The sequence below is a fragment of the Chrysemys picta genome, chromosome 4 (assembly GCF_011386835.1).
Source record: "Chrysemys picta bellii isolate R12L10 chromosome 4, ASM1138683v2, whole genome shotgun sequence".
NCBI classification, from domain to species: Eukaryota; Metazoa; Chordata; order Testudines; family Emydidae; genus Chrysemys; species Chrysemys picta.
Window position 1 is genome coordinate 126,689,676 of NC_088794.1, and position 25,548 is coordinate 126,715,223.

Below are 25,548 nucleotides of genomic sequence, written 5' to 3' on the forward strand. Positions count from 1 at the left end.
CAGCGGAGGGCAACAAAAATGATTAGGGGGCTGGATTCCATGACTTACGAGGAGAGGCTGAGGGAACTGGGATTGTTTAGTCTGCAGAAGAGAAGAATGAGGGGGGATTTGATAGCTGCTTTCAACTACCTGAAAGGGGGTTCCAAAGAGGATGGATCTAGACTGTTCTCAGTGGTAACAGATGACAGCACAAGGAGTAAAGGACTCAAGTTGCAGTGGGGGAGGTTTAGGTTGATTATTAGGAAAAACTTTTTCACTAGGAGGGTGATGAAGCACTGGAATGGGTTACCTAGGGAGGTGGTGGAATCTCATTCGTTGGAGGTTTTTAAGGTCAGGCTTGTCAGGCTGGGATGATTTAGTTCGGAATTGGTCCTGCTTTGAGCACGGGGTTGGACTAGATGACCTCTCCCTTCCAACACTGATATTCTATGATTCTATGATTCAAAGGCTGGAGGCAGCTTTTTTGTTTTTTCAACGTTTGAAATCACAGCTGTCCTTCAGAAACCAGGTAAATAACTCTGGAAACACGAACCAGCTCACCACCACTGTGATACTGTTGAATATCCATTAAAAAAAACTTTAATTACAATCATAAAAGCTGGTAAGGAAGTTCAAAGAGATAATTTCCTAGATTTTGACAGTCTTCTGCACTCCAAGCAACATTGTCAGTTCTGAAATTAATTGCCATTCTTTCATTTGGAAATTTTGTCTTTGATAAACTGATAAAGCATCTATTTAAAATCCCTTGCACTGGAAGAGATGGAAATTAGATTTTTCTGCTAATTTGCTGTGAAAGGCAGCTGCAAAACAAAACTAAGTTAAATATTGAATGGAATCACAATTCGGTTCAGTTCCAGAAGCTCATTTATGCAAGGTTTGGTTTGCTGCAGAGTTGGATAATTTTATTGTTGAATCTGAATGGAGTTTAAATGCACTTTGATATACTGAAAGGGTATTGCATAAATGGGGGGAACCTACAATACTTCTCATTATGATGTGTATGAAATTGTTTCGATGAGCAGATTCCCAGTGGATGTTATCGCTCTGTTTATTATAAATTGTATACTTGTACTTATTCTGTTAGAAAGTTCTTTAAATTGTTCTCCTTATGAAATGAGGTCAGGGCAAGAAGTAATAGGCTTAAATTGCAGCAAAGGAGATTTAGATATTTAGAGATTTAGATATTAGGAAAAACTTCCTAACTGTGAGGGTAGTTAGGCACCGGAACAAATTACCTAGGAAGGTTGTGGACTCTCCGTCACTGGATGTTTTCAAGAACAGTTTTGACAAACACCTGTCAGGGATGATCTAGATAATACTTAGGCCTGCCTCAGCACAAATAACTGGACTAAGTGACCTAAAGAGGTCCCTTCCAGTCCTACATTATCTATGATTCCATTATTCTATTTAATTTGGGTTTGAATCTTCTTTGTAGTTAGACACTGAGATGGATCTAACTCAAGACCTGGGATCTGAGTAAAGTTTGGGCAAAGTTTGGATCTGAACCTTATGGCTTGTGCTCATCTCCAGTTTTGCCTTTTCAGTTAATGATGTCAAGGACTGTTTGACCTTTTTTTAAAGCTTAGCTGGTTACTATTCTACTGGCAGGTATCCTGTTAATACTGTTTTTAAACTATGTTAGATTTCTTTTAGTTGCAAATGAAAATGATCATGACAAAGAGGTCTCACATTGATATCATGTAGGCCTGACTTCAAGAAAATATTTAAACTCAGGCTTAAGTCTACATGCTTAAAAGCATCCAGAATAGGTATGGATTTAAGCACATGCTCGAGTGCTTTTTGGATTCAGGGCCCAAGAATCAGTTTCAGGCTGATAGTAATGGTCTTGGTTTCATTGGGGGAAATACATTGCTCAGACTGGGTTGATAAAGTAGAGGAGCCATCCTCATCCTTCTTGATGCTTCCTGTTGAAGGAATGGAAAAAGAAGATCGGTTGGGAGCATCCCATCACCTGGGTCTCCGTCCATTTGAGTATTAGGGAAATATATTACAATACTGGTCTTAATTTCTGGTTATGTTATGGTTTATTCAGGGAGTATTGTCAGCTAGTCATTTTCAATAAAATATACAGCAGTGTAGGTTAACAAGTAGAGAAATTGGCAACCTGATGGACCAGCAGAAGTTGGCTACTTAAAGGACGAGGTCTTCTAATAATAGTGGAGGGGACAAAAGGGCCATTTTGTGCTATTTAGATGCTGGCCTGTCTAGAAGGTGGTATGGAGTCACCCCACCCCTGGGGAGCTTCGGAGAGAGATGCAATCCCTCCCTGAGTGGCAGGGTGTTCAGTGAAACTGCAGCATGCCCCAGTCACATAATGTGTCTTGCACTCTGCAGGCCAGTGCTGGGGGTGGGGCACAAGGTCATGATCCTTACCCACTTTCTTTTCCTAGGGGTGCCTAGAAGGAGCAGTGCTCATTCTTTCCCAAGTGCAGAGACTGTTATTCTACTAACTCTAGAATGGCATGTGCAAATGAAAGGGGATTGTTGGGGAAGACATCCTCCCCAGAATCAATCCTGATGTCCCCTCCCCCAGCATGTCCACACATGGACTAGTCACAGTCTAACTTGATGTCTGGCGATACTTTAGGGTGGTTTCTTAAGCTTTAGGGATGTCTAATAAAGGTGGTGTCTTGAACACGTTTCACTGTATTTTAGAATAAAGATTACAGGCCAAGGAATTGATAGACACTATGCATGAAATCCTGGTTTCACTGAAATCCACAGGATTTTTGCCATGGACTGAAGTGGGGCCAGAATTTCACCATGTACAACTATGTGAATAGAGCAGATTACTTTGAATAAAATTCTGAGAGCCAAGCAGCTGGTCTTTGTGGATGATATCAGTACCTCCTTCATGCTGATGGACAAAATCGGGGGAATAAGAGCAGCTTGTGTGATTCTCTGAACTCTTTTCAAATTCTGATTTGCAGCTCAGTTCAGACAGATGAAAAGGGGCTCCCTGGGAGCTCTGACAATGAACCAGCTAATGAAGAGACAGCTGGAACACCAATCTAGTGCACCCCATAATATCAGCACTTGGGACACTGGTAAGTTATGCTTCTCTATTCTTTATTTCCATTCCCTTAAACCAGTTAGTGTCTCTTTCTGTGGTGATCAATTGTTGTGAATATAAGTGAGCCATTACCGTTCTTCCATTGGAGAAAAGTAACCAAGCTCAGGTCTACAGTGGAATTATACCAGATTCTCTGCTGGTGTGAATCGGCATGGCTCCATTGTAGTGGGATATTTTTCTTTTGAAATAATGGCCATTACCGTTTTGTATACAGCTAGGTGAGATTCTGGCGTATTGAGATCAAATTGAGTATTGCCACTGACTTCAGCAGGGCCAGGATTTCACCCACTGTGTGTGAATCATTTTTATAAAGACAAACCTTTTTTTTTTTTTACAATCATATTGAGACATCAGGCATTTAAACCTTATGCCAAGGAAACTCTCACTTCCCCATCGGCAGACGCTTGGGAGTCTTTTGCCAGCTCATGCAGAACTCATGGGGTTTCCGCTCAGTAATTCATACTGGGTTTCCATGTTTCTCATTAAGAGTGAAATGCGAAGCAGACAATGAAAACTGAATTAAGTACAGAATGTCCCCACTAACCACCTGAAAAAACTTTTAACCTCTTCTTTTCATTCTTTTACTCTTGTGTGAAATCTTCTATAGTTCATTGAATTTGTCACAGAATGATGAATTCTGGCATATGTTTCATTGTGACGTAATAGAATGATGCTTCCTAGAATTTCACTAGCAAACCAGGAGGTGACAAGAGGGAGGGAAAGAACTGTAAAAGGTTGACCTGGAATGTAGCACTTGGTTGAACGTCCCCACTGCCAAGTTAGTGGGGAGATTGGTCTCAAAAATTGTGCTTAATTCAGTTTTCACTTTTAAGTCCCATCAGTCCCATTACATTTGTGACTCTGAGGCATGACTTCTCTGTGACATCCATCCTCAGAATGAGGTGGATTGTCAGTTTCCCTTCCTAACCTTCCCCACATCATCAAGCACAGAATTTGTCATTGGTAGCGGGTCCATGGTAGCCTTCTGACATATCAAGTAAGTTTATCTCACACAGAAACTTCAGTTAGCATAACTTATACAATAACCTGGTTTTCCCATTTAGTATTTCAGAACGATATAGTTTATCATTTACCTCTTACGTGACCTATTGAACCTGTCTTCCAAGTGGGCAAGTCAATATTCTAATCACTATATCTTTGAGGAGCTCCATCTTAATGTTCTTGTTGGGAATCCACTAGCATTCTTTTCAACATCTGTCACCTTTCTCTCCAAAAGACCTCACTTCTAGTCACTTCCTCCAGGGGCTTGAGACACCAACTCAATTTTTCCAGGGAACTTTTACAATCCCTAGCTTCACATCATTTTGTGGCTGCTTTATATTTTCTACATCAGTCCAGCTAAACTGGGTACCATGCCTCTCTTTCTTCATCTCTCATTTCAAACTGCTCTGTCCCAAACTCTTTCTCTGAAAAATAAACTCATTGTGTGTCTATCCTATGCCAGCACAAGCATGTCCATGAACTACTGATCCCTCAGTGTCCCTAAGCATTACCTTTTACTCTTTCTGTGACTCTTTACATATCCATTTCTTGCTGAATCCTTGCAATTAGCCCTGTATTTCTTATCAAAAGACCTTGACTTTGAGGTATCCTAAAAGGCCTCCTTTAATATTGCTAAATCTGGTTCTTGCTTCTTCTATGGAACTATCTTTTACCTTCTTTTCTTTTCTCTCTTCATGCTCAGAGATTTAACCCTCTGTTTTCCAGCTGTTGTGTATGTGTGTGGTGATGGTGGTGTTTTAATTGTTGGAGTGAATTTGTGGTGCTGGCGAGAGGCGCTGCATTAACAGTACCACAGTCTGAAGTCTTCTATTTATCCACAGAACAGATACAGCATGGGAAGCGGCCGTGCAATGTCTCAGTTTGCCTAAACCCTGACCTGGAGGGACCACCACTAAGAATAAGAGGTTAGTTCAGTGTCCACGTCCATTCAAACTTGGTCTCTCTGCGGAGACTACCAGCAAGGTTGCCAGTTAGTACCTGTTGTGATTGTGGCTTTGTGTTCTGTTCAACTAGAGTGACACCACCAATTCATTTCACACAGGACATGGATAGTTGATGGATGGTAATGACTTCCTGTCAGTATCTAGCTCGTCTGGACTTAACTGATGACTTGGAAGTGAAAGACTGTATGCCCCATTCTCTGTGTTACCAAGTCCCCATTTCTTAGCTATTCAAACACTCATTCCTGACATCCAAACTGCTCAGCCTTCCTTACAGCTTTTTAATGGCACCACAAACTAGCCTTTCTCTAGCTTGAATCACATTCTCTCTCACTTTTCACCACAAGATCAGCACAAGTGTTCTTATTATTAGCAGCTTAGCCTTACTCCCAGTTATGTAGCCATGGTTATGTCAACATCCAGCATTTGCATGCTATACTGTAACCTGTAGCTAGAGATGGCATCAGTTAAGCTTCCAGCATGATGATAAAAGGGAAGGTAAAGTGAATCAGTTTATGAAGCAAAGACTAGCTAACAAACTCTTATTTCTTGCATTCTCGATGGTTTCCTATATCACTGAAGAGTCCTCAAGACTTTCTAAACTGTCTGCTGCATCCAGTGCAATCTCAAAGGGACCATTACTCAACATATAGGATAGGGTCTTAGTTTGTATAGAAAAGAATTATGTTTCCTTCCAAACTCAGCAGAACAATTTTTTGACACTTCTATTTTCATTAAAGCAGCACTCAGCACCCTCCCTATCAGTCTAGAATGGAATCTCATATAGATCATTTGGTCTGAGTTGGCCTTTGCAACAGCAGCTATTGGGACTGTATCAAAAGCAACTCCATTTGTACCAGGATTAGTCAGACAATCCACCTCTTGTTTCTTTAACCCGTGATGAGGATTACAATAGACTAATTTCAACACTAGCTGTGAGGCCTTCAGATTGCTGTTTGTTTTCTTGCTGGCTTCTTCAATCACCCTCCAGCCCTTCCATATCTGCAAGGGTCAAACTGGAGGGAAAAAGACATTGGTATTCTTCCAAGCTGTAACCACAAAATGAACTCCACCCATGTGCAACTTCAAAACGAGATGCCACTCAGAGTGGACCATGCAGGTGTGATCACATCTATAATATGAGTTCCACTTGGTTCCTTGAGTTCAGCTCTTCTCAGTGGGTCTTAATTAACTGGGGGGGGGGAGGGGAAAGTAGTGCTGTCCCACAAATGCCACTCATTTGTGGCATCAAAATGAGACATTACTTGATAGTAGGTTGTGCTATGACCTTTCCTCTTCTTTCTTACCTGAGAAAAGAAATAATTATCAATGTTGACATTAAAATATCATCAAAGGGCACTTGCATTAACACTTCATTGAGATGAATGGGGCAGTTCACACCTCTCTGTGCTATTGTTCCAGAGGTTTTTTTCACAACCATAACATCTAGAGAATTACCTTTAAAAAAAAATAAAAAATAATAATTACAATAAAAAAAAGACTTACCTTTAAAAATAAAAAGAAAGAAAGAAAGCTGTGATTCTGGAGAACAAGTTAGTTGTTTCAGAGACATGGTGTCCTATAACATCAATCCAAGAGTCCTGTCTTCCAGGATATTCCACCTATTCAATACCTGTCGTATGAGGTACCTACTACCTTCAACCCTTCCTGTTAAACCAAGAATCTGCTCCCCATCCCATCTCCCACGATTTGGGCACAGAAGAAGTGCCCCCTGGGCAAGGGAGAGCCACATGTGACTGCACTATTTGTATTCCTCTATGACCAGGTCTGTAGGTGGTCAGTTCCGCCTCATCGGTATAGCTTGCCTTTAAAAGTTTTCTAACTGAAAATAACACTAATAATACTTGGCACTTCTAAATCACCTTCCATCCAATGATCTCTAAGCCTTTTCAAATCTTGATGAATTAAGCCTCAACATCATTGCGAGGCATTATCATCTCCATTTCACAGATGGGGTGACCGAGGCAAAGAGGATGTTAAGTGACTTCCTCCCGCAAGGTCACACAGAAATTCTGGGGCAGAGCTGGGGAAGAATCCAAAGTTCCTAACACCCAGTCTCATACTAACTACAGGACCATCCACTCTCCCTAAAGAATGAGGGGATAAAAACTTGACAACTGAACACTGAAGCAGTCATACCACCTTGAATTTGTTTCATTTACTTCCTTAGGATCTCAATTTTTAAAATAATTCCTGACCTTTGAAAAATAAAATAAGCACAAGTAATTGGAGTAATTTGACAGAAGCAAAGAATGTGTTGTAGCTTTCTCCAGAGAGAAATTTTTATTTACATACACTGCAAAAGCTTTTTTTGTTCACCTATGTCCATTCCAGATTTCCATTTACCATGCTTCTTTTCTTTTAATGGCTTCAAGGTGCCACCAAATCCAGCTTACTGTCAGCACCCAGTATAGTCAGTATGTTTGTACCAGCCCCAGAAGAATTTACCGATGACCAACCTACTATGATGACTGACAAGTAAGCCAGTTTCTATTTCTTTCAAATAATTTGGTAGTTAAAAACCACTGAGCTTCAGAACATATTTGGATGGGCCCTGACTCAGTGAAAGAACATTCTCAAATTTTCTCCTAAGCAGCATAATTTTTTGTAGCAAGGGAAAATTTTCAAAATGTTGCAAACCGGGTGTGCTGTAAATATACTGGGACATGAGTATGTGTGTGCAAAGTGGTGTGGCTAGGAGTATTAGTAGTAGTACTGTTTTATTATTTGAGTGTTGACAGTTTGCATTGTACTGTATTTAGAGAAAGGTGTGTAGCCTGATTCTCTTCTCACTTACCCCTGGTGAAAATCAGAATTAACGCTATTAATGGCAAAGTTGTTACACCAATGTAAAACTGGTACAAGTAAGATCAAACCCATGGTACCTGTTGCACGGAACTCCGCCAGTTTTAAAGGACCATAAACAGAATAAAGACTGTATCCTTGGGGGAAAAAGGAGATCTTACTTTAAAGGGGCTTTTTTAATGATATAGAGATAGGCCTGGACTGGGACCTGCACTCCAAACCCTTGGATACGAATTCACCGCAATGGTTTTGGATCTGAGTCAGAACCAAAGCCTGAAGGAGATCTGATTTGGAAAAGATCCAAACAAAGAAATCTTGTGAGAAAAGCTGACATCATGAGGAGGTTTCTGAGAACCATTGCCATCTGTGTGGATAGTGGGATGGGAAGAGGTACTCAAGTATTAGAGTTTCTATGGCAGTGATCAGGGAATTCACTAATTCTTCTGCTCCACTTAATCTCTTGATTGGGTAGAATTTTCTGTAAGCAAGTTTTGGGACTTGGCTGGTTCTAAAAGCTTTTTGCCTTGAAACTGGGAGTGGTTTTTATTTGTTTGGCCTTAATCAAACTCAAAACCCTTGCCTTAACCTAAGATGGATGTGAATCTACACATTGCCTGCGTGACTCATTTTGTTTCTATGGATTTGATCTAGGAAGGGACTTTTATTACATTTGGTCATGTAAATGGATGAAATAATACTGTATCCACAATTAACAAGACTTTAATTCTGCAATTGAGCTTTCTCTGTTTTTTACTGTAAGGGCTCATTGTAATCCACTGAAAACTCTAGTTTTTCTCCCTAAAATGAAAGTTATCATGTTTTTGAATCGCTATGGCTTTTCCATTGCAATGTAAAGCCATGACTGTAAATCAGCACCTTGAATACTACTGTTACCTCCACTACTGCTATTTTGCACTTATATGCTTTTCCTCTACAAGGATCCCCAACACCTTTTACCAACATTAATTCTTTGATCAAAATCCCATTGAGGCACTGTAATTAAATATGATGGTACTCGTTTTACGGAGAAGCAGTGAAGTAGCTGGCTTAAAGCCACCCACTGATTCAAAGGCAGAACTGGGAGTAGAACCCCAGAGTTGTGGCTTTCAATCCTGTGCTCTAGCCACTAGATGAACTGCCAAGATGCTTACTAGAGAAGGGCAAGGCTGTTGTGTGAGTCTTCAGTGGAACTGGAAGTTATGTTGTGTAAATGCTAAACATTCCAAGAACTGGGCTCATTTCATGCATCTTCTTTGGCCTTTTTCCAAAAGCTTTGGCATCAGATGCCAAACCAGATGAGATTGATTTTCATAACCTTGCTAGCATCTTCTCCTCCTGTTGAGATACAAAGGGAGGGAAATTGCTTGTAGAATCCCATTAAGTTAAAATATCAATCTGTTGGAGTCATTAGCTACTGGTTGATCTAATTAACCAAGCCTCCCTATTGGGCTGAGATGTACCAGTTTCCCAGGTTTGTTTATCTTTTTATGTGGTTTTAAAACCCTGCCTTATCTCTCCTGCAGCTGACATCTCCCTTATGATTAGATGTTACAAAGCTATTGCAGAGCTTTCAGAGTTGTCTCTCAGCATTGCAGGAGGGGGCCGCAATTCAACAGCAAAACTGGTTTGGAACAGAAAGAGACATCTCTAAAAACAAAGGGAATCTTCCTTGGCCTCCTCCCCACATAAAAATCCTATCATTTCCTCTTGCAAGTCTATAACCACAGCTGTAATCTCATCTCATCAGATTATTGCTTTATTGTTGATCAACGCAAAGCACAGATTGGAGTAACTGACCACCTGCCACAGATCAACATTGCCTGTTGATGGAGCTAGTGAAAAGTGTTTTGTATACAGGGTTTAAAGCACAGTGATCTATTTTCTTAGCCATAAAATGTTCAATGTAACATGGATTCTCCTAATTAATTGAACAAGTAATAGCTTTTAATAACTTTCCTTGCAGATGCCATGATTGTGGGGCTATCCTCGAAGAGTATGATGAAGAAACACTAGGTCTGGCCATAGTTGTTCTCTCCACATTCATTCACCTAAGCCCAGATTTGGCTGCTCCTTTGTTGTTGGACATCATGCAGTCTGTAGGAAGGTAACCGTTGGACCTCTCTCTTTCTCTCTCTTTTATGAGGGAAGGAAGATTTTTGTGCCCTTGAATTGTGATGAGTTCCCTAGGAGAACTGAAAGGGATGTCCTGATGGCATATCAGATAGCTCAAAAGGTAGACGGATCTTGGCTCTAGAGCAGTGGTTCCCAAACTTTAACAACCGGTGAACCCCTTTCACCAAAATGTCAAGTCTCACAAAACCCCTCCTAAAAATGAATGTTTCCAGGGATTTTCTCCTTTACCTGAGTATAAATTATAAAAGCAGTGATCTTGGAAATATAAAATTTGTTTTTATAACATGCTTATTACACACTATTTATTATTAATTATTATTTATCATTACAGTATTTTTATTAATTATGAAAACGGCAACACTCTTCCAAGATCTCACTTTCGTAGCTTGTATCACTTTGAATAAGCCTGTTATAAGACAAGGCTCCTATGTTTCATCGAGTATCAGATGTGAAACAGCATGAAGGTATTTAAGAAGCCAACTCAAAGAGTTCCTCCTACACAAGCATTCAGGTCTTGAGCAGTTCAGGCAAACAATGCACGTTACAACAAAGCTTAAACTTGTTTGTCATAATAATTTTAAAAACAATACTAGCTGCCTATTTAATTTTAAAAAACAGCAAAAAATATCCACCTCCCTTTCCATTTCTTATAAGGACTCTTGCAGTTTAAATCTCCTCAGTGTGATAGATATGCTTACTTTGATCTGCTTAGCTCTTGGAAGTCCAGGGGCTCTGGGCTGCTGGCCCCGTGCTGCCCGGAATCCCTAGGGACAGCTCTGTCTGCCATTGGGGAATTTTCCCCCAAGAACCCCCTGTAACATTTCACAAACCCCCAGGGGTTCACGAACCCCAGTTTGGGAACCATTGCTCTAGAGGAAGGGGACAGTGCTCTGTGCACCAATCTAGTATATCAGGCCCTATGTGGTGGTATGGTGGATTTGAGGTGGTATCTTTTTTTTTTTTTTTCTGGTCATTGCTCTGTAGCTGAAAAATGGCAGCCCAAAATGAAGGTGAAGTAGAGCATGATAAATTCCACTATTTCCAATCACACGTAATTCAGAGATGAGAACCTCCATGGCATATACTCTGCCGGGATAACAGATGGAAGAAAGTTTATACCCAAAGGCTTTAAAAATGTTAAAATTAAACAACAACAACACCCCGCAGAGCTATACTGAGAAGTGTAAGTGATTCAGGACATAGAGAGTTGTCTAAAGGCATGTCTACATTGCATGCCACTGGCAGTGGGATGTAGGGTACATGTAGCTACTGCTGAGTGCAAAGCAGGCTGTGTCCACACTGAGTTTTGTAACTACAGTGAAAGGCTGTAGTTACGGGTAGTGAAAGGCTCTGGCAGCAGGAAGCTGCTGGGGTCTTTCCCTGCCACAGGGAATTGCATGTCAGGGATCAGGGCATAGGTGGACTGGGTAGGTGGTCACAGCTGGGCTGGAGTCCACACAGTCAGTGAGCAAGGGTCAAGGAATTGTTAGAGCTGGGTTCAATAAGCAAGAGTCAGGGTCAAAATCAGGCCAGGGTCGGAGACTGGAAATCAGAGTTAGTACCTGGCTGGAATTGGAAAGTAGGAATTGGGATCAGGCTGGCATCAGAGGCTGGAGATCAGGAGAGGTCCGGAATCACAGCAGGCCCAAAGTCTGTGCTGTTGCTCAGATAGCTTTCTGGGGCACCCTCCAGGGCTAAATAGGGTGGTTGGCCAATCAGAGGGCCACAAGATATTGTCACTCTGGCTCCCTTGGGTAGTACTTCTTATGGGCCCAACTCTCCGCAGCGTTCCCTGGCTGGGGCTCTGGCACAGTGGGAATGTCAGCTCTCTCAGGCTCTTCGGACCTGGGTTCTAGTCCCTGCATCCTTATGCTGCCAGAGTTTTTCCCTTATGCTTCCCCCTGCTACTGGGGCCTTCCCTTATCACAGGGAGTTGCCAGAGCCTTTCCCTGTGTCAGGGAATGGCTCTGGCAGCTCCCTGTGGCGGTGAAAGGCTGTGCGAGCAGAAAGCTGGTGGAGATGGCTTCTGTGCCAACCGCTCTCTCAACCCCCAGAAAAAGAGGGAAGGAAGGTGTTTGTCAGGGGTATTCCAGGAGTGGTGCCTAAGCAGGATAGGCTGTTGTGGTGGTGAAGCAGAGCTCTCTTATACCTGATTCTCCATTGGCATAAGACCCCTGAGGAACCTTATCTCTGTGGTTTAAATTAAAGCTACTCCCCTACAGCTTTAATTTATGCAGGGGCTTGGTGGTCAAGGATTCTGAAACTGCAACTGCCTCCCTGCAGCCCTCCCTCTCCACCATGTCTGAACTCCACTTGAAGATAGTGGAGAATCAAGCCCTCCATTTCCATTAACTCTGAGGCTGCAGTTCCCTGCTGTCAATGTTAATGAACTCCGGAGGAGGTAGAGTTTCCAATCTAGACTGATGCCATCCATCCTACTTGTTACTCATAAATACAGCACTAATAGGGCCAGTGAGAAGCCATGAACAATTAAGCTCCTGAAGATTAGTTATCAAAGTGTGGGTGGGACGTGGTACATTTTCCTCTCTGAAGTGGAAATACTGCATCCTCAGTGAGACATATGAGTCCATTAGTGAAGCAGGTGGTAAAGAACCTGGGGCATTCCAGTATGGTGAACGTACTTTGTCATTTCCTAGCATTTAGTCCTGGTCACCACCATTTTTTACTCATCAAGGTGCAGTTACAGGCCCGTGAAGGAATTGCTTTGAATAGATGTAGAACAAGGCATACTCCCCTAGAAGTAGATATGGCAGTGGTTCTTAAACTTTTGTACTAATGAGCCCTTTCACATAGCAAGCCTCTGAGTGCGACCCCTCCTTATAAATTAAAAACACTTTTAAATATATTTAACACCATTATAAATGCTGGAGGCAAAGCGGGGTTTGGGGTGGAGGCTGACAGCTCACAATCCCCCACGTAATATCCTCGCAACCAACCCCCTGAGGGGTCCCGACCCCCAGTTTGAGAACCCCTGAGATATGGGGATGAACACATTCAGGTGGCCTCAGTGTACTTGCTCTTACGTTCCTAGTAAACTTTTTTTCCCCCTGAAGTTATTTTTGTACATTGCTCCCTTATATCCAGTCTATTAACACAGATGATATTTATGTCCGTGCATCACAAGTAAATTATTTACTCTTTTACTGCTTAGAGAAGATAGTGTTGTCTGATGTTTAGATCAGAGGACTTGGAGTCAGGAGACTCAAGATCTAGGGTAAAATTTTCAAAGCACTAAAGTGTGACGTAGGGCTAGATTGTCAAAAGTATTTGGGAGCCTAAAGATGCAGATAGATGCCTAATGGGATTTTCAAAAGCACCTTAGGGGCCTAACTCCTGTTGATTTCAGTCAGCATAAGTTCCTACGCCATCTCTGCAAATTTCTGCTCTCCAAATTGCCCAGGTGAGTGATTGTTCTTGATGTATGAATACAAGATACTTTCATTATCATTATGGTGATAAGGGAGGGCAAGTAGAATTTGTCTGAGCTGGCAAATATTTATGACAATATTGCAAGACTGACTTTGACTTTGACTTTTACCCTTTACAAAAATGAATTTAAGAGTCCCCTGTGCATCTGATCAAAGGGTCTCTTGTGACCTTTAAAACATGTTCTCCAAAACGTCTACTTACTAAATTTTATTTACTGGTAATTTTATTGGCTTGATTAAAAAATATTATGAACAGTACTTTTGTTTGATTTGCTGTTTTCTGCTGTTTACTCCAGGTTGGCGTCAAGTACCTGTTTTTCTAATCAAGCAGAAAGGTACAGTAACCCCTCACTTCCCCCCCCAAAAGTGTGCTAGATGTATAAACAAAGGATCAAATCCTGTGCTTTTTTACATGGGTACAAAGATCTCATGTTTTCTAGCGATGGTCCTGGACCAAAAAGCCCAGATCCAAACCTCCTTGAACTTTGGAAAAATTCGTACTGGATCAGGGATGAAATCCTGGGCCCCGTAGTGTCAGTGACAAAACTCCCATTGATTTTATGGATCCTGGATTTCACTCCACACCTTTTAGCTAATTCCCATGGCTCATTATATGTGTGGTTTTCCCATTATGCTGGTGAATAAAATGTATGGCCCTGGAAAGGGTTTTCATCTGTATGCATTTAACTAAGGCTATATCTACACTACCACCATATCAATGACTGTCGATCGATGCACCAGGGGTCGAAGACCCACCAAATTGACCGCAGATCACTCTCCAGTCAACCCCAGTACTCCACCCCGGACAAGAAGAGTAAGGTTAGTCAATGGGAGAGTGGGTCCCATCGACCCAGCGCTGTGTAGACACCGCAGTAAGTCGACATAAGCTACGTCAACTCCAGCTACATTACTAACGTAGCTGGAGTTGAGTAACGTAGGTCAACTTACCGCAGTAGTGTAGACATAGCGTAAGTCAGTCATCCTTAATTGTGGAGAACACCTACTGGTGATGTCCCATCATGCAAATAGACCACTGTCCTTCTACGGGGACATCACATGGGCTGCATTCATTTTTGGAAATTGTAAAAAGGTTGTGCTGCTTAATTCATTAATGATTGGAAAGTGCTTTGAAATCTTTGGCTGGGAGGTGCTAGAGAGGAGTAAATGAATGAGCTTTATGGGAGCTTGCATCCAAATGTGGAAGTTCTCCAGGAAGCTGATTCTGCATCCCTGAAATCAGTGAGAGTTTTGCCATTGACTTCAGTGATAGCAGGATTGGGCTTCAAATGCTGAAGACTCAATGGCAAAAACATTCCTAACACTACGTAGAGAATCAGGAAAAATTTAAATTAACTATTGAGGTCAGAATCAAGCCACAGCACTTCAACACTTGCTTAAATTAAATCATGTGAATAATCCTGCTGAAGTCATGCAAATTAAGCCTGTGATTACATGGTTTTCTGGATCAGGACCTTTCCTAGAGCACTCAGAAGGACTCAGAAGGCCTGTGTTCTATTCCTAGCTCTGCCACTAGCCTGCTCGGTGATCTTGGCAAGTCACTTTACCTCCTTATGCCTCAGTTTCCCTATCTGTAAAATGCGGATAATGATCCTGGCCTCCTTTGTGGTCTACTAATGAAAAGTGCTTTATAAGAGCCATGAGTTGTTATTATCACCATCTTCTTGTATTCATAACTGAATTTGTCTTTATCTGTTACTAGAAAGAATAGTATCTTCTTTACCTTCTCCAATTTTCAGCTTTGGGAAATATTTTTCATCTACTATGGAATTTATCCCTCTTTTTTCCTTCATTTCAGCATGATGATCCCTGGTAATGCTGCCGGTGTGGCTAAGCAATTTCTCCGTTGCATTTTCCATCAGCTGGCTCCCAATGGTATTTTTCCACAGCTGTTCCAGAGCAATATCAAAGGTAATGTGCAATGCCTGAGTGCATTTCTTCCACCATCTATCATCTCAAGCATTCCAACACTTATTAAAAAGATGTGGTTCTGATTTCCAGATGGAAGTTTTTTACGGACCCTGGCTACATCTCTTATGGACTTCAGTGAGCTGAGCTCCGTAGCTGCACTGAGCCAACTATTAGAGGTATGTTCACAATAAGGCTGACTGTATTAGGTACTACCAAATATATCTTTCCGTCCTGTTGATCCTATGCCATTAAAGGCAATGAGAATTTTTGCATTGACTTACATGGAAGCAGAATCAAACCATAATATCCTCCATCGTTTTCAGTCAGAGTCTTGCTCTGACTTCTTCTGCCAGCTATAGGGTTCTCCCTTCTTGATGCTGCAGGCCATTTCATTCTCCTGCACTGTCTCCATTTCTGTTCATGGTTCTTGTCATAGTTCTGTTGCTGCCTGTAAAACCATTTCTCCTCTGTATCTAATGGCAATTCCCTCTCTGCAATCCTCCTCTGTGGAATCCCTCGAGGTTAAAGTCTAGTCCCTCTGCTTATTCCTTTCTGCTTCTCCTCCCAACTTAGCTTGTCTCTACCTCAAGTCTCACTTCTACACTGATAGTCACCCTAACATATCTTTCAGCACTAACAGGAACCTGGTTAGTGCTTCTTTTTCTTCCAATAGTAGCCCTATAAGCAAAGCTTTTGATGATACTTTAGCAGTGCTTACATCTTTTCAGCTCACCCACTAGAGACTAAAACAATTGCAGTCTGATCAACACTTGCAGAAGTCTAGCATTCCTTCCAATATAGGAAAATGATAGGTATGTACAAGACAATTCGTCACACATGGTTTGCTGGGCCAGAGAAGTGCTGGTGGCTGGTTCTTAATGGATGCGTCTTTCAGTTGCCTAAAGCTGATTCTGAAAATATATGCTGCTCTAATTTTTTCCTTACCACTATCGCTGTTGATAGTCTGCCTCGTACTTTATCAGCGGTAGATTCTGTAGAGAAGCAATGTACTTTAAATTATTTGTGGGAGAAGATGGAAATTGCACTGTTAGTCTGACCTTGGCTATTGTAAGCGTGTTTTAAAATATTGTTTAGATGGTAATTTTCTGATGTTTAATTTGTTTTCAAATTCTGCATTTTGTTTTCTAGGGTTTAAACAACAAAAAGAACTTGCCAGCAGGGGGCGCAATGCTACGTTGTTTGGAAAACATTGCTACATTTATGGAAGCTTTGCCAATGGATTCTCCTAGTAACCTCTGGACCACTATTAGTAACCAGTTTCAGACTTTCTTTACCAAACTGCCTTGTGTTTTGCCACTTAAGGTATGATGTATGTAATGAAGTTTTTTATTTATAAGGGCAATTTGTAAGTGATCAACCAAAACATCTGACACAAGGGCTATGCTATTATTGGCTAAGGCATGTGCAAACTGTTTGAAAGTTGTATATAAACAGAGCATAATTTGTAATATTTTGTTGTAAATTACCTAACATTTCCAGTAGATCAGGTTTACTAAAGTGCCTGATCCGTCCCTCTGTCTATACCCTCCATTTAGTAGCCACCATAACTATGGCTGGGGTGGGAATATTTTTCTCCTTCTCACCTTCTATGTCCTCTCTTTGTCAGATTAGGACAATAAATTAGATAATCAACATTCTTGGCAATAAAAAGTTCATTCACTGTTACCTCCTTAAGAAGAATTAAATCCCATAGGAAGAAAGGCTACCTCTAAATAATTCCTTAATATTAATAAATACATAATAGCCAGTCAGGCAGAGAGGCCTTCAGACAGCAGAAGTTGAACACATCCTGCTTGACTGACCAGGTTATAATCCCATCAGAGGAACCTAATCAAGATATAGTTGTAGAGGCCGAGTTCAGCGGCTCTGGGTTCTGAGCTGTGAACACTCATGGGGCCTGCACAGATGCCCTATTTTCCAGTAAACAAAGTTCCAAAGGCCTCATTCAGAGTCCACTGAAGTCAGTGCAACTCTCTCCATTGACTTCCATAGGTTTTGCATCAGTGTTTAAGGGCCAGATTCTGATCCATTTACTCATACTGAATAACAAGTTACTCCACGAGCGGTCCCATTGAAAAACACCACTCGGGCAGTAAGACACCATTCAATATATCTTCTTTTGTTGTAGCCATGTTGGTTCCAAGATATTAGAGAAACATGGTGGGTGAGGTAATATCTTGTATTGGACCAATTTCTGTTGGTGAGAGAGGCAAGCTTTTGAGCTACACAGAGCTGAAGAAGAGCGGAGAGAGACACTGGGGCCCAGACTAGCTACAGAAACATAGGACACTAGGCTCCTGTTAATCTGCCAGGAACATGTTCCCATATGAACCAAATTCTGTTGGACTAGAAAAGTTGGGCATTTTCTGTTCTGCAGAGGGTAACGTCAGCATCCTTGACAGCAATTTGGAGTGAACACGGCAAGCCAAGCCTTACTGAGATTTCCTTCTCCGTAGGCTTTACTGCTGGAGGGGACAGTGCAGTCTATGATATTTATATTGGCAGCATCCTGTTAAAGATAATTTAGAAGTGATGGGTTTTTGACTTCACCTATTGCATGTTGACATCTGTCACCATTAAAAACAAGAGGGGTGCAGAGGAAGACACTAACTTTTCTCTTTCCACAGTGTTCTTTAGATTCCAGTTTAAGAATAATGATTTGCCTGTTGAAGATACCTACCACTAGTGCCACCCGGGTAAGTTCCAGAAATACACAACTCTTCTCCAACAGAGTTCTCCATCCTTCACTGTATTACACATTTGTTCCTTATCCCTTAGCTAGAGAAGTATTATATGTGAGCATGAAAATTTACAGTCTAGTATTCTATAGTGAATGACAGGAGCTTTGGAATCTAGGTTACATGAATGTGTGTGCGCGAATGTATAGCTTCCTAAAGGTTTGATGTTTTTCTAAAACAACTGTAATGATCAACTTCCCCAGAGTCTGATCCTGCAGTCCACTTACTAGTGCAATTCCTGTTGAGGTCAATGGGAGTTTAGTTTTTGTAAGCACTACCAGTAAGCACTGGTATCAAGTAAGCACTGGATTAAAGCACTACCAGTAAGCACTGGATTAAATTCTGTTTTCTATTCCTTCTAATTTGTTTTATAAACATGAAGACATATGTCAGGAACAATCTTTTGTCTGAAATGGGGTATACCACAGCAACTTATCCTCTGAGTTAAAAATAAAGGTTCTGTTCCATTAGAGCTTTTCAGAACTTGAATGTCATTTATTTTGCTGAATGATTCAGTTATTGATTTCCCTAAAATCATATTTCATTGCAGAGTCTTCTTGAGCCATTTTCAAAATTATTAAGCTTCGTCATTCAGAATGCTGTCTTCACTCTGGCCTACCTGGTAGAACTGTGTGGCTTATGCTACCGAGCCTTCACTAAGGTAACAATGAGCTGATATTTTCCCTTAGGAACAACTGAAAACAGGGAAGAAAAATTATTAGCCCCTTAAGTGGGGAACGCATAGGTAAAAGCTGAAATCAGTGTCAAGTCTCAGTCATGTCATAAGTTTAAATATAGCTTGACTAATCAGTAGTTTGGTTGATGCAGTGCCTATTGATAATATTGACTTTCATATTTCTGGTACAGGCACAAATAAAGGGAACTTCCTGTAGAGGTTGTGAATACAGGATCACCAAGATACACCTTTTATGCCTTTGAAAATTCACTCCTGTATAGTTCATGTCTGGGATTTGGGCATGATTTAAAAATATGTGAGAAAATATAAATCCTGTCAAACATCCCCTAGGATGTGTGTTCAACCACACATCTCTGGCAGTCAAAAAATCAAAATATTTTGCAAATTTCCTATGGTTGGTAGCATGTCTTGACAGTAAAGTTCATAGGGAAGCAATGTGGACTGATAGTTAGAGCAGAGGACTGGGAGTCAAGAGACCTGGGGTGCATTCCCAACTCTACCCCTGTTTGACCTTGTATGAATCACTCAACCTTTCTGTGCTTCAGTTACTATACATGTAAAAAGGAGATGATAGGTGCCCATCTTTGAAAACTCTTTGAGATACTTGGATGAAAGTCACTCTATATGTACAAATAATAATAATATTAAATTATTAGCCAAATGCATTTTTATATCAGTTATTGACAAGAGGATACACAATACACAAACAGCAGAAAACAGACAAAACTTTTAGCAGAAATCCATAAAGTCCATCAACTCAGTTGTTAAAGTAATAAACACAAGCCTTATCCAGCCTTAAAGTAGACTATTTCCCAATGTAGTTGTTGTTGTCATAACAATTAATATCAGGGAGAGCATTTCTTTCATAAGTAACTATATGCTTTACCAATTCAATATTACACAAATACATCAGGGATCACATTACCCTTCATCAGAGTACAGCTACCTGTTGAAAGGGGATGCGGCATCCATAATAAAGGTAACATCAATGCCACTTAACAGTTTAATGACAAGAATATAATTTTATCAGCTGAAGTGACAGGGGAACTTCAGATAGATGGAATTTGTCAGACACCCAGGTAAACTCTTGCAAAAAGTTGCTATCTCTAACAACAAGTGTTGCTATCTCTAACAACAGTACCTTGGTTTTATGTGTCATGTAAAAGATAGGATTTCTTCCTTCATAAAATCTATATCTGGGAAATCCTGTTCAGCCATTAGAAATAATTACTCCAAGGGCTGTAAAGGACAGAAGGATGGGTCATGTGGAATAGAGTCAGGAGTGTTGAATTGGTTCCCAGCTCTGCCATAGACTTCTTAGTCAAGTCACTTAAAATCTCCATGCCTCGCTGTGACGGGGTGCGACTTACCACTGCGGTGCCTCCTGCTGGCTGTCATGGCGATTAGCTCTGCTAGCCAGTGCAGCCTATTCTGGTGGTGTCTCGCCGCCATCATGTCTGCTCCAGGACCCATGTCACTCCCAGAACCCCGACATCCTTTTCATGACACAGCCCCCGCTTCTGGGGGAATGTACCGCAGTCCGACGGTCCAGCCACTTCCTCAGTGACTTGTGGGGGTGAGAGGGGGACCCGGGCCCACTTACTACTCCAAATCTCAGCTCAGAGACCCTGTAGATGGCAGCCACGCTCTGCATCCCCTCCAACCTCTCAGCCTACTTCCCTGGACCACTTCCCCGCAGCCCCAGCACCATCTCCGCCCTTATCTCAGGGCCTCAGCATGCCAGCAGTCAGCCGGGAGCTGGCTCTCACTCCCCTGGTCCTGCCCAGCACTGCTCTGTCCAAGGTGCTAGCTTTTCTCCTCCTGCAAGGTAGGAGCCTCAAGTTCCAGGGAGCAACTGAACCTGCCCTTCCCAGCAGCTATTCTTATATGGACATCTCCTATTGGCTGCCTTTCACACAGCCTCCCTACGGCTCCTTTAACCCTTTATAGGCCAGTATGGGACGGACGCCCCATCACACTCGCTTTTCCAGTCTTTACAATGGAGACAATAATACTTCCCTACCACACAGAGGTGTTCCGAGGCTGAATTCAGATACTATAATGTATAGATAGCATAAATTCCTACCATTTCTTAAAATGAGAAACTATCTGAAAATTTTTGTCTGAAAATAATACTTGGCACTGTCAATATAGCACACCTGAATCATTTTGTGTTTGGGCTGTGATAAAAGAATTTATCTAGAGCTACCAAAGCAAATCTTGGAGTGTATGAAATATCCAGGTCCCCTCACATACACATTATTGCTACCTCAACTTCAGTTATTTCAATAAAGTTCTCTTTCTGGTGTGGATCTTGGTTAGCATCTTTCCCTTATGTTTCTCAGTCACATATTCTAAGAATATATTGACTTATTTCATTACAAACAGGAAGCTTGGATTATATCTCTTGGTGAAAATTCCTGCTTGAATTTGTTAATGCAAACTGGTGACCCAGAATGGGATCGTTAGCAAATGTTTCTCTGCAATTTATATCCAGAAAATGCTTCATTGAGTAGAACTTCACACTACATTATCCTTGTTATTGCTGAATCTTTACTACATGTTTTCATTAGAATTAGCAAATTTATGACTGCCCTTAGGAGAAACTTACCAGTTCAGCTCTCTGTGTTTCTTATATTGGAAATCCCTGTATCTAAAGGACTAATTTCTCTGACAGAATACCATACAGAACTGCATGCTGGACAGAATACAATTTGTGAATCCTTAAACTACTCAGATTCACTTGTCCATGTAACAACTTAGTTTTGTCTGCTGGAACCAACCATAGCAACAATAGCACACTCAATCTATGTGTATGCTATGGGGTATGCAGTGTTGTTGTAACTGTATTGGTCCCAGGATATTACAGAGAGAGAAGATGGGGGGTGAGGTAATATCTTTTATTGGACCAACTTCTTTTGGTGAGATGGACAAGCTTTTGAGCTACACAGAGCTCTTCTTCAGGTCAGAGAAAGGTACTCTGAGCATAAAAGCTTTTATCTCAAATGATCTCACACAGGAAAAATGATAAAAGACAAAAACAACCTATCTCCTGTGGTGAACACTTTTCATGAAACGATCGCTCAGTATCTGACCGATCAGTCCTCATTCTCAAAGGAAACCTGCATAACACTTAAAAGATGAACCTGGGAGCTTCAATTCATAACTCGACTAGACACTAAAAATCATGGACTAAACAGAGACACTGGATTTATGGTTTATTACAACAATCTGTAATCCACCAACTCTGCCTTTTTTGTCCAATGACGGCAGCATTGTTAGTGAGCCACTCTACCTTGAATGGTCACTTAGAACATGTGCTAACTACCTATGCTAAACAATCTGTTCCACCTTCTGTTTAGCTGTGATGCTCAGAGTACTTTTCCTAGACCTGAAGAAGAGGTCTTTGTAGCTAAAGAACTTGTCTTTCCCACCAACAGAAGTTGGTCCAATAAAAAATATTACTTCACTTACCTTGTTTCTCTTATGTCATGAACTGGTATTTATCCCTTTCCAAGGAGCAATGCATTCCCCCACAGCACGCATTTTAGAGGTCAAAGTTGTAGAAGTGGTCAGCATTTTTTATCCATCATTTTCCTAATCCTCTGTGGGAGAAATATCTCAATTTCTCTTGGCTTTGTTTCCTGGGACTCACATCAATCTCATATTTCTTATCTGAGTTAATTTTCCTGTCAATGCCTATGGTATTCTCATGTGAATAGCTTTGCCTCTGAGGATTGTAATCTCAATATCTTCAATTTCCCTCTCAGTCTCTTCAAGTCTTAAGTGGATGCTTTGTGGATTTCTTATCTCTTGCAGCCACTGAAGTTTGAACCCCAATTTAGCCTTTTATGAACATTTATAGGACTCATATTAAGTAAATGTGGCATTGAATTGGACATGACATCATCTTGCTATTGAAACTTTAGGAACAAATTATAATGTGCCAGATCCTCAACTGTTGTAATTTGGTGTAACTCCATTGAAGTAACAGAAAAATCAAGTTTGCTTTCCTGGCTTGTTTTGTGGGTTATGGACTATTGGACTATTCTACTCAGGAACTGAATAAATTCTGGGGACCTTTTTTTTTTTTTTTTTTTTTTGGAGTGAGGGTCATTAGAATTAATGATTAGGTAGACCTCAAAAGTTTCCACACCTATGACTCTCCAAGGTCACCCTGTCCACACATACCACTGGCAGGGTTTATATAAGGCTTGCTAAGCAGCCTTTCCTTATATAGGCCCACTGCATTTTGTTGAGGGAGTGAGCTTTGATAGAACAAAGTTGAACAAGGCTGAATTCCAATCTCATTTATACCAGTTTTACACTTATGTAACTGCATTGGGCTTTATTCTCTTTTACACTACGGCCCCTTCACACCATTTGGCAGTGTGTACATTATTTGTGTAATGTATACCAACAGAGTGGTGTAAAGGGCCTTCATGAGAAAGATAATCTGGCCCATGGACTTCAGTGGAGTGACTCCTGACGTACACTGGAGTAAATGAGAGCAGAGTCAGGCCCATTCAGTTTTTCATTCAGATAGCTAAGAACTGTAGCTCTTTAGTCTAGAGTATCAGTAAATCAGTCAGCATACATTTATTTTGCACTGCTGCGCTCACTTTCTAATATTGGGTATGGGCAGAGGAGTTTCTTTCAGAAATATATCTTCAAAGGATGGAAGTTCTCCAGAGTTTATTTGCCTTGTTTGTGTACCCATGCCTGCTTGGTGGGGTGTGGTGTCCTCCTCTAGTGGTACCTAGCCCATCTAAAGATCGATGAGTCTGCTACAACCTTGGCTAAGAGCCATGTGGATTTTAGCTCATGCAGTAGAGGCTCATACACTAAGTGTCAGAGGTCCCAGGTTCAATTCCAACGACAGACCGAGGTCTGTTGGTGTTACATTTGCACATCATCCACAGATCTCAAAGTGCTTTATAAACATGGAGATAAAAATCTGCACTGAGTAAAGGTAGCGCTTTGTTGTATTGTCCTTAGAATAGTTTGGGAGGGAGATTGTGATTCACAGAGACTGTGGTTCCCCCACTGCTCTAGGGAGGGAGTAAATTATACCAGGTCTATATCCAGGGCAGCATACACTGCCTGACGTGCCCTTTGAGAAGCAAGATGGGTGACGTCTTTTATTGGACCGACTTTTGGTGGTGAAAGAGAGAAGCTTTCGAGCCACACAAAACTCTTCTTCAGGTCTGGGAAAGGTACTCTGGGTGTCACAGCTAAATACAAGATTGAACAGATAGTTTAACATAAGTGGTTAGCACATATTCTGAGGGACCATTTAAGGTGAAGTGGCCCGTAAATACCCCTGCAGTCAGGGCCGGCTTCAGGGTTTTTGCCGCCCCAAGCAGAAAAAAAAAAAAAAAAAAGCCGCAATCGCGATCAGCTCTACCGCTGCTGTTTCATTCTTCGGCAGCAATTCGGCGGCAGGTCCTTCGCTCTGAGAGGGAGTGAGGGACCCGCTGCGGAATTGCTGCCGAAGAGCCAGATGTGACGCCCCTCTCCATTGGCCGCCCCAAGCACATGCTTGCTGAGCTGGTGCCTGGAGCCGGCCCTACCTGCAGTCATAGGACAAAAAGGGGGGATAGTGGGCTACAGTTTGTTGTAATAAGCCATAAATCCAGTGTCTCTATTCAGTCCATGATTGTTAGTGTCTAGCACAGTACTCTTTGTCTGTCTATTTATTGTAGGGTTTTATGCTGCTGCTCATTACTTGTAGTATCTGAATGTCTAGCACATAAAATCCGTAGCAGTAGCAAATTTCCTGGTCCAGTTATGGAGTCTCTTGTTCTGCTCCCTTTTCAGGGTAAAAACTCTGATTGGGGTATTGTTTGTTTGTTGATGATAGTTGATTTGTTTGCTACAGTTTTCCTTTCCTTTCCTTTCCTTTCCTTTCCTTTCCTTTCCTTTCCTTTCCTTTCCTTTCCTTTCCTTTCCTTTCCTTTTTAAATTATTTTTATTAGTGATAATGGTTTGGGGGTGAGGCCACTTCTGCAAAGACTAAGGTAACAATGCATAGAGCTGGTCAGAACATTTTCAGTGAAATTTCATATGATCAAAATATGCTGTTTTGTCAAAGCCAAAATGTTTTGACTTCAACAAGAAAGTTTTTTGGGGTTAAGAGAAAAGGGCTGTTGTGCTCTGTAGCCTGATGGTTAGGGCACTGGCGTGGGAATCTTCCTGAATCAGAGTGCTCTGGGATGGTAAACTCTCCTTTGAATCAGGCAGAGCAGGGAGGTGAACGCGGGTCTCCTGTATCCCAGGCCAGCGCCCTACCCACCAGGACAGACAAACACCTCGGACGTTTTGACACCTCTTCCCAAATAAAAAACAGACATTCCGATACAATGGCATTGTTCACTGAAACGTTCAAAAGGTTTTGGATTTGTTCCAATAAGGAATGAAAACAGATTTTGAAACCTTGAAAGTTGCTGTGCAATGGAATTGTCATCCACTGGCCAGCTCTACTGTTGTGAGTGTCATTCTTGCTAGACTTGTTCGAAGAGGAAGAGCTATGCAGCCTGCAGTGTTTGGGGGGGGCAGAACCAAGACTCTTCCTAGTCCCCAGCTCGTTCAGCCGATTTCCCTCTCAGTTGCACTTACTACCTTGCATAGCTGATGGTTAATGAAACCTCACAACACTTATGTGTGGTAGAGGCAAGTATTAATTTTACCCATTTAC

The 25,548-nt window shown here is 41.5% G+C and overlaps 1 protein-coding gene across 16 annotated transcripts in view; it reads left to right on the forward strand.

Moving 5' to 3' along the window:
• UNC79 (unc-79 homolog, NALCN channel complex subunit) overlaps positions 1 to 25,548 on the forward strand; it is a 144,316-nt gene that overhangs the window by 85,393 nt on the left and 33,375 nt on the right. For all 16 annotated transcript variants that reach the window (XM_065593522.1, XM_065593523.1, XM_042858643.2 and 13 more), the window contains 10 exons: positions 2,952 to 3,068; positions 4,939 to 5,022; positions 7,455 to 7,557; positions 9,848 to 9,988; positions 13,763 to 13,801; positions 15,283 to 15,395; positions 15,486 to 15,571; positions 16,545 to 16,718; positions 18,044 to 18,112; positions 18,705 to 18,815. In XM_065593522.1, the coding sequence (XP_065449594.1) occupies positions 2,952 to 3,068; positions 4,939 to 5,022; positions 7,455 to 7,557; positions 9,848 to 9,988; positions 13,763 to 13,801; positions 15,283 to 15,395; positions 15,486 to 15,571; positions 16,545 to 16,718; positions 18,044 to 18,112; positions 18,705 to 18,815 (1,037 nt within the window). The remainder of the gene's footprint in view (positions 1 to 2,951; positions 3,069 to 4,938; positions 5,023 to 7,454; positions 7,558 to 9,847; positions 9,989 to 13,762; positions 13,802 to 15,282; positions 15,396 to 15,485; positions 15,572 to 16,544; positions 16,719 to 18,043; positions 18,113 to 18,704; positions 18,816 to 25,548) is intronic.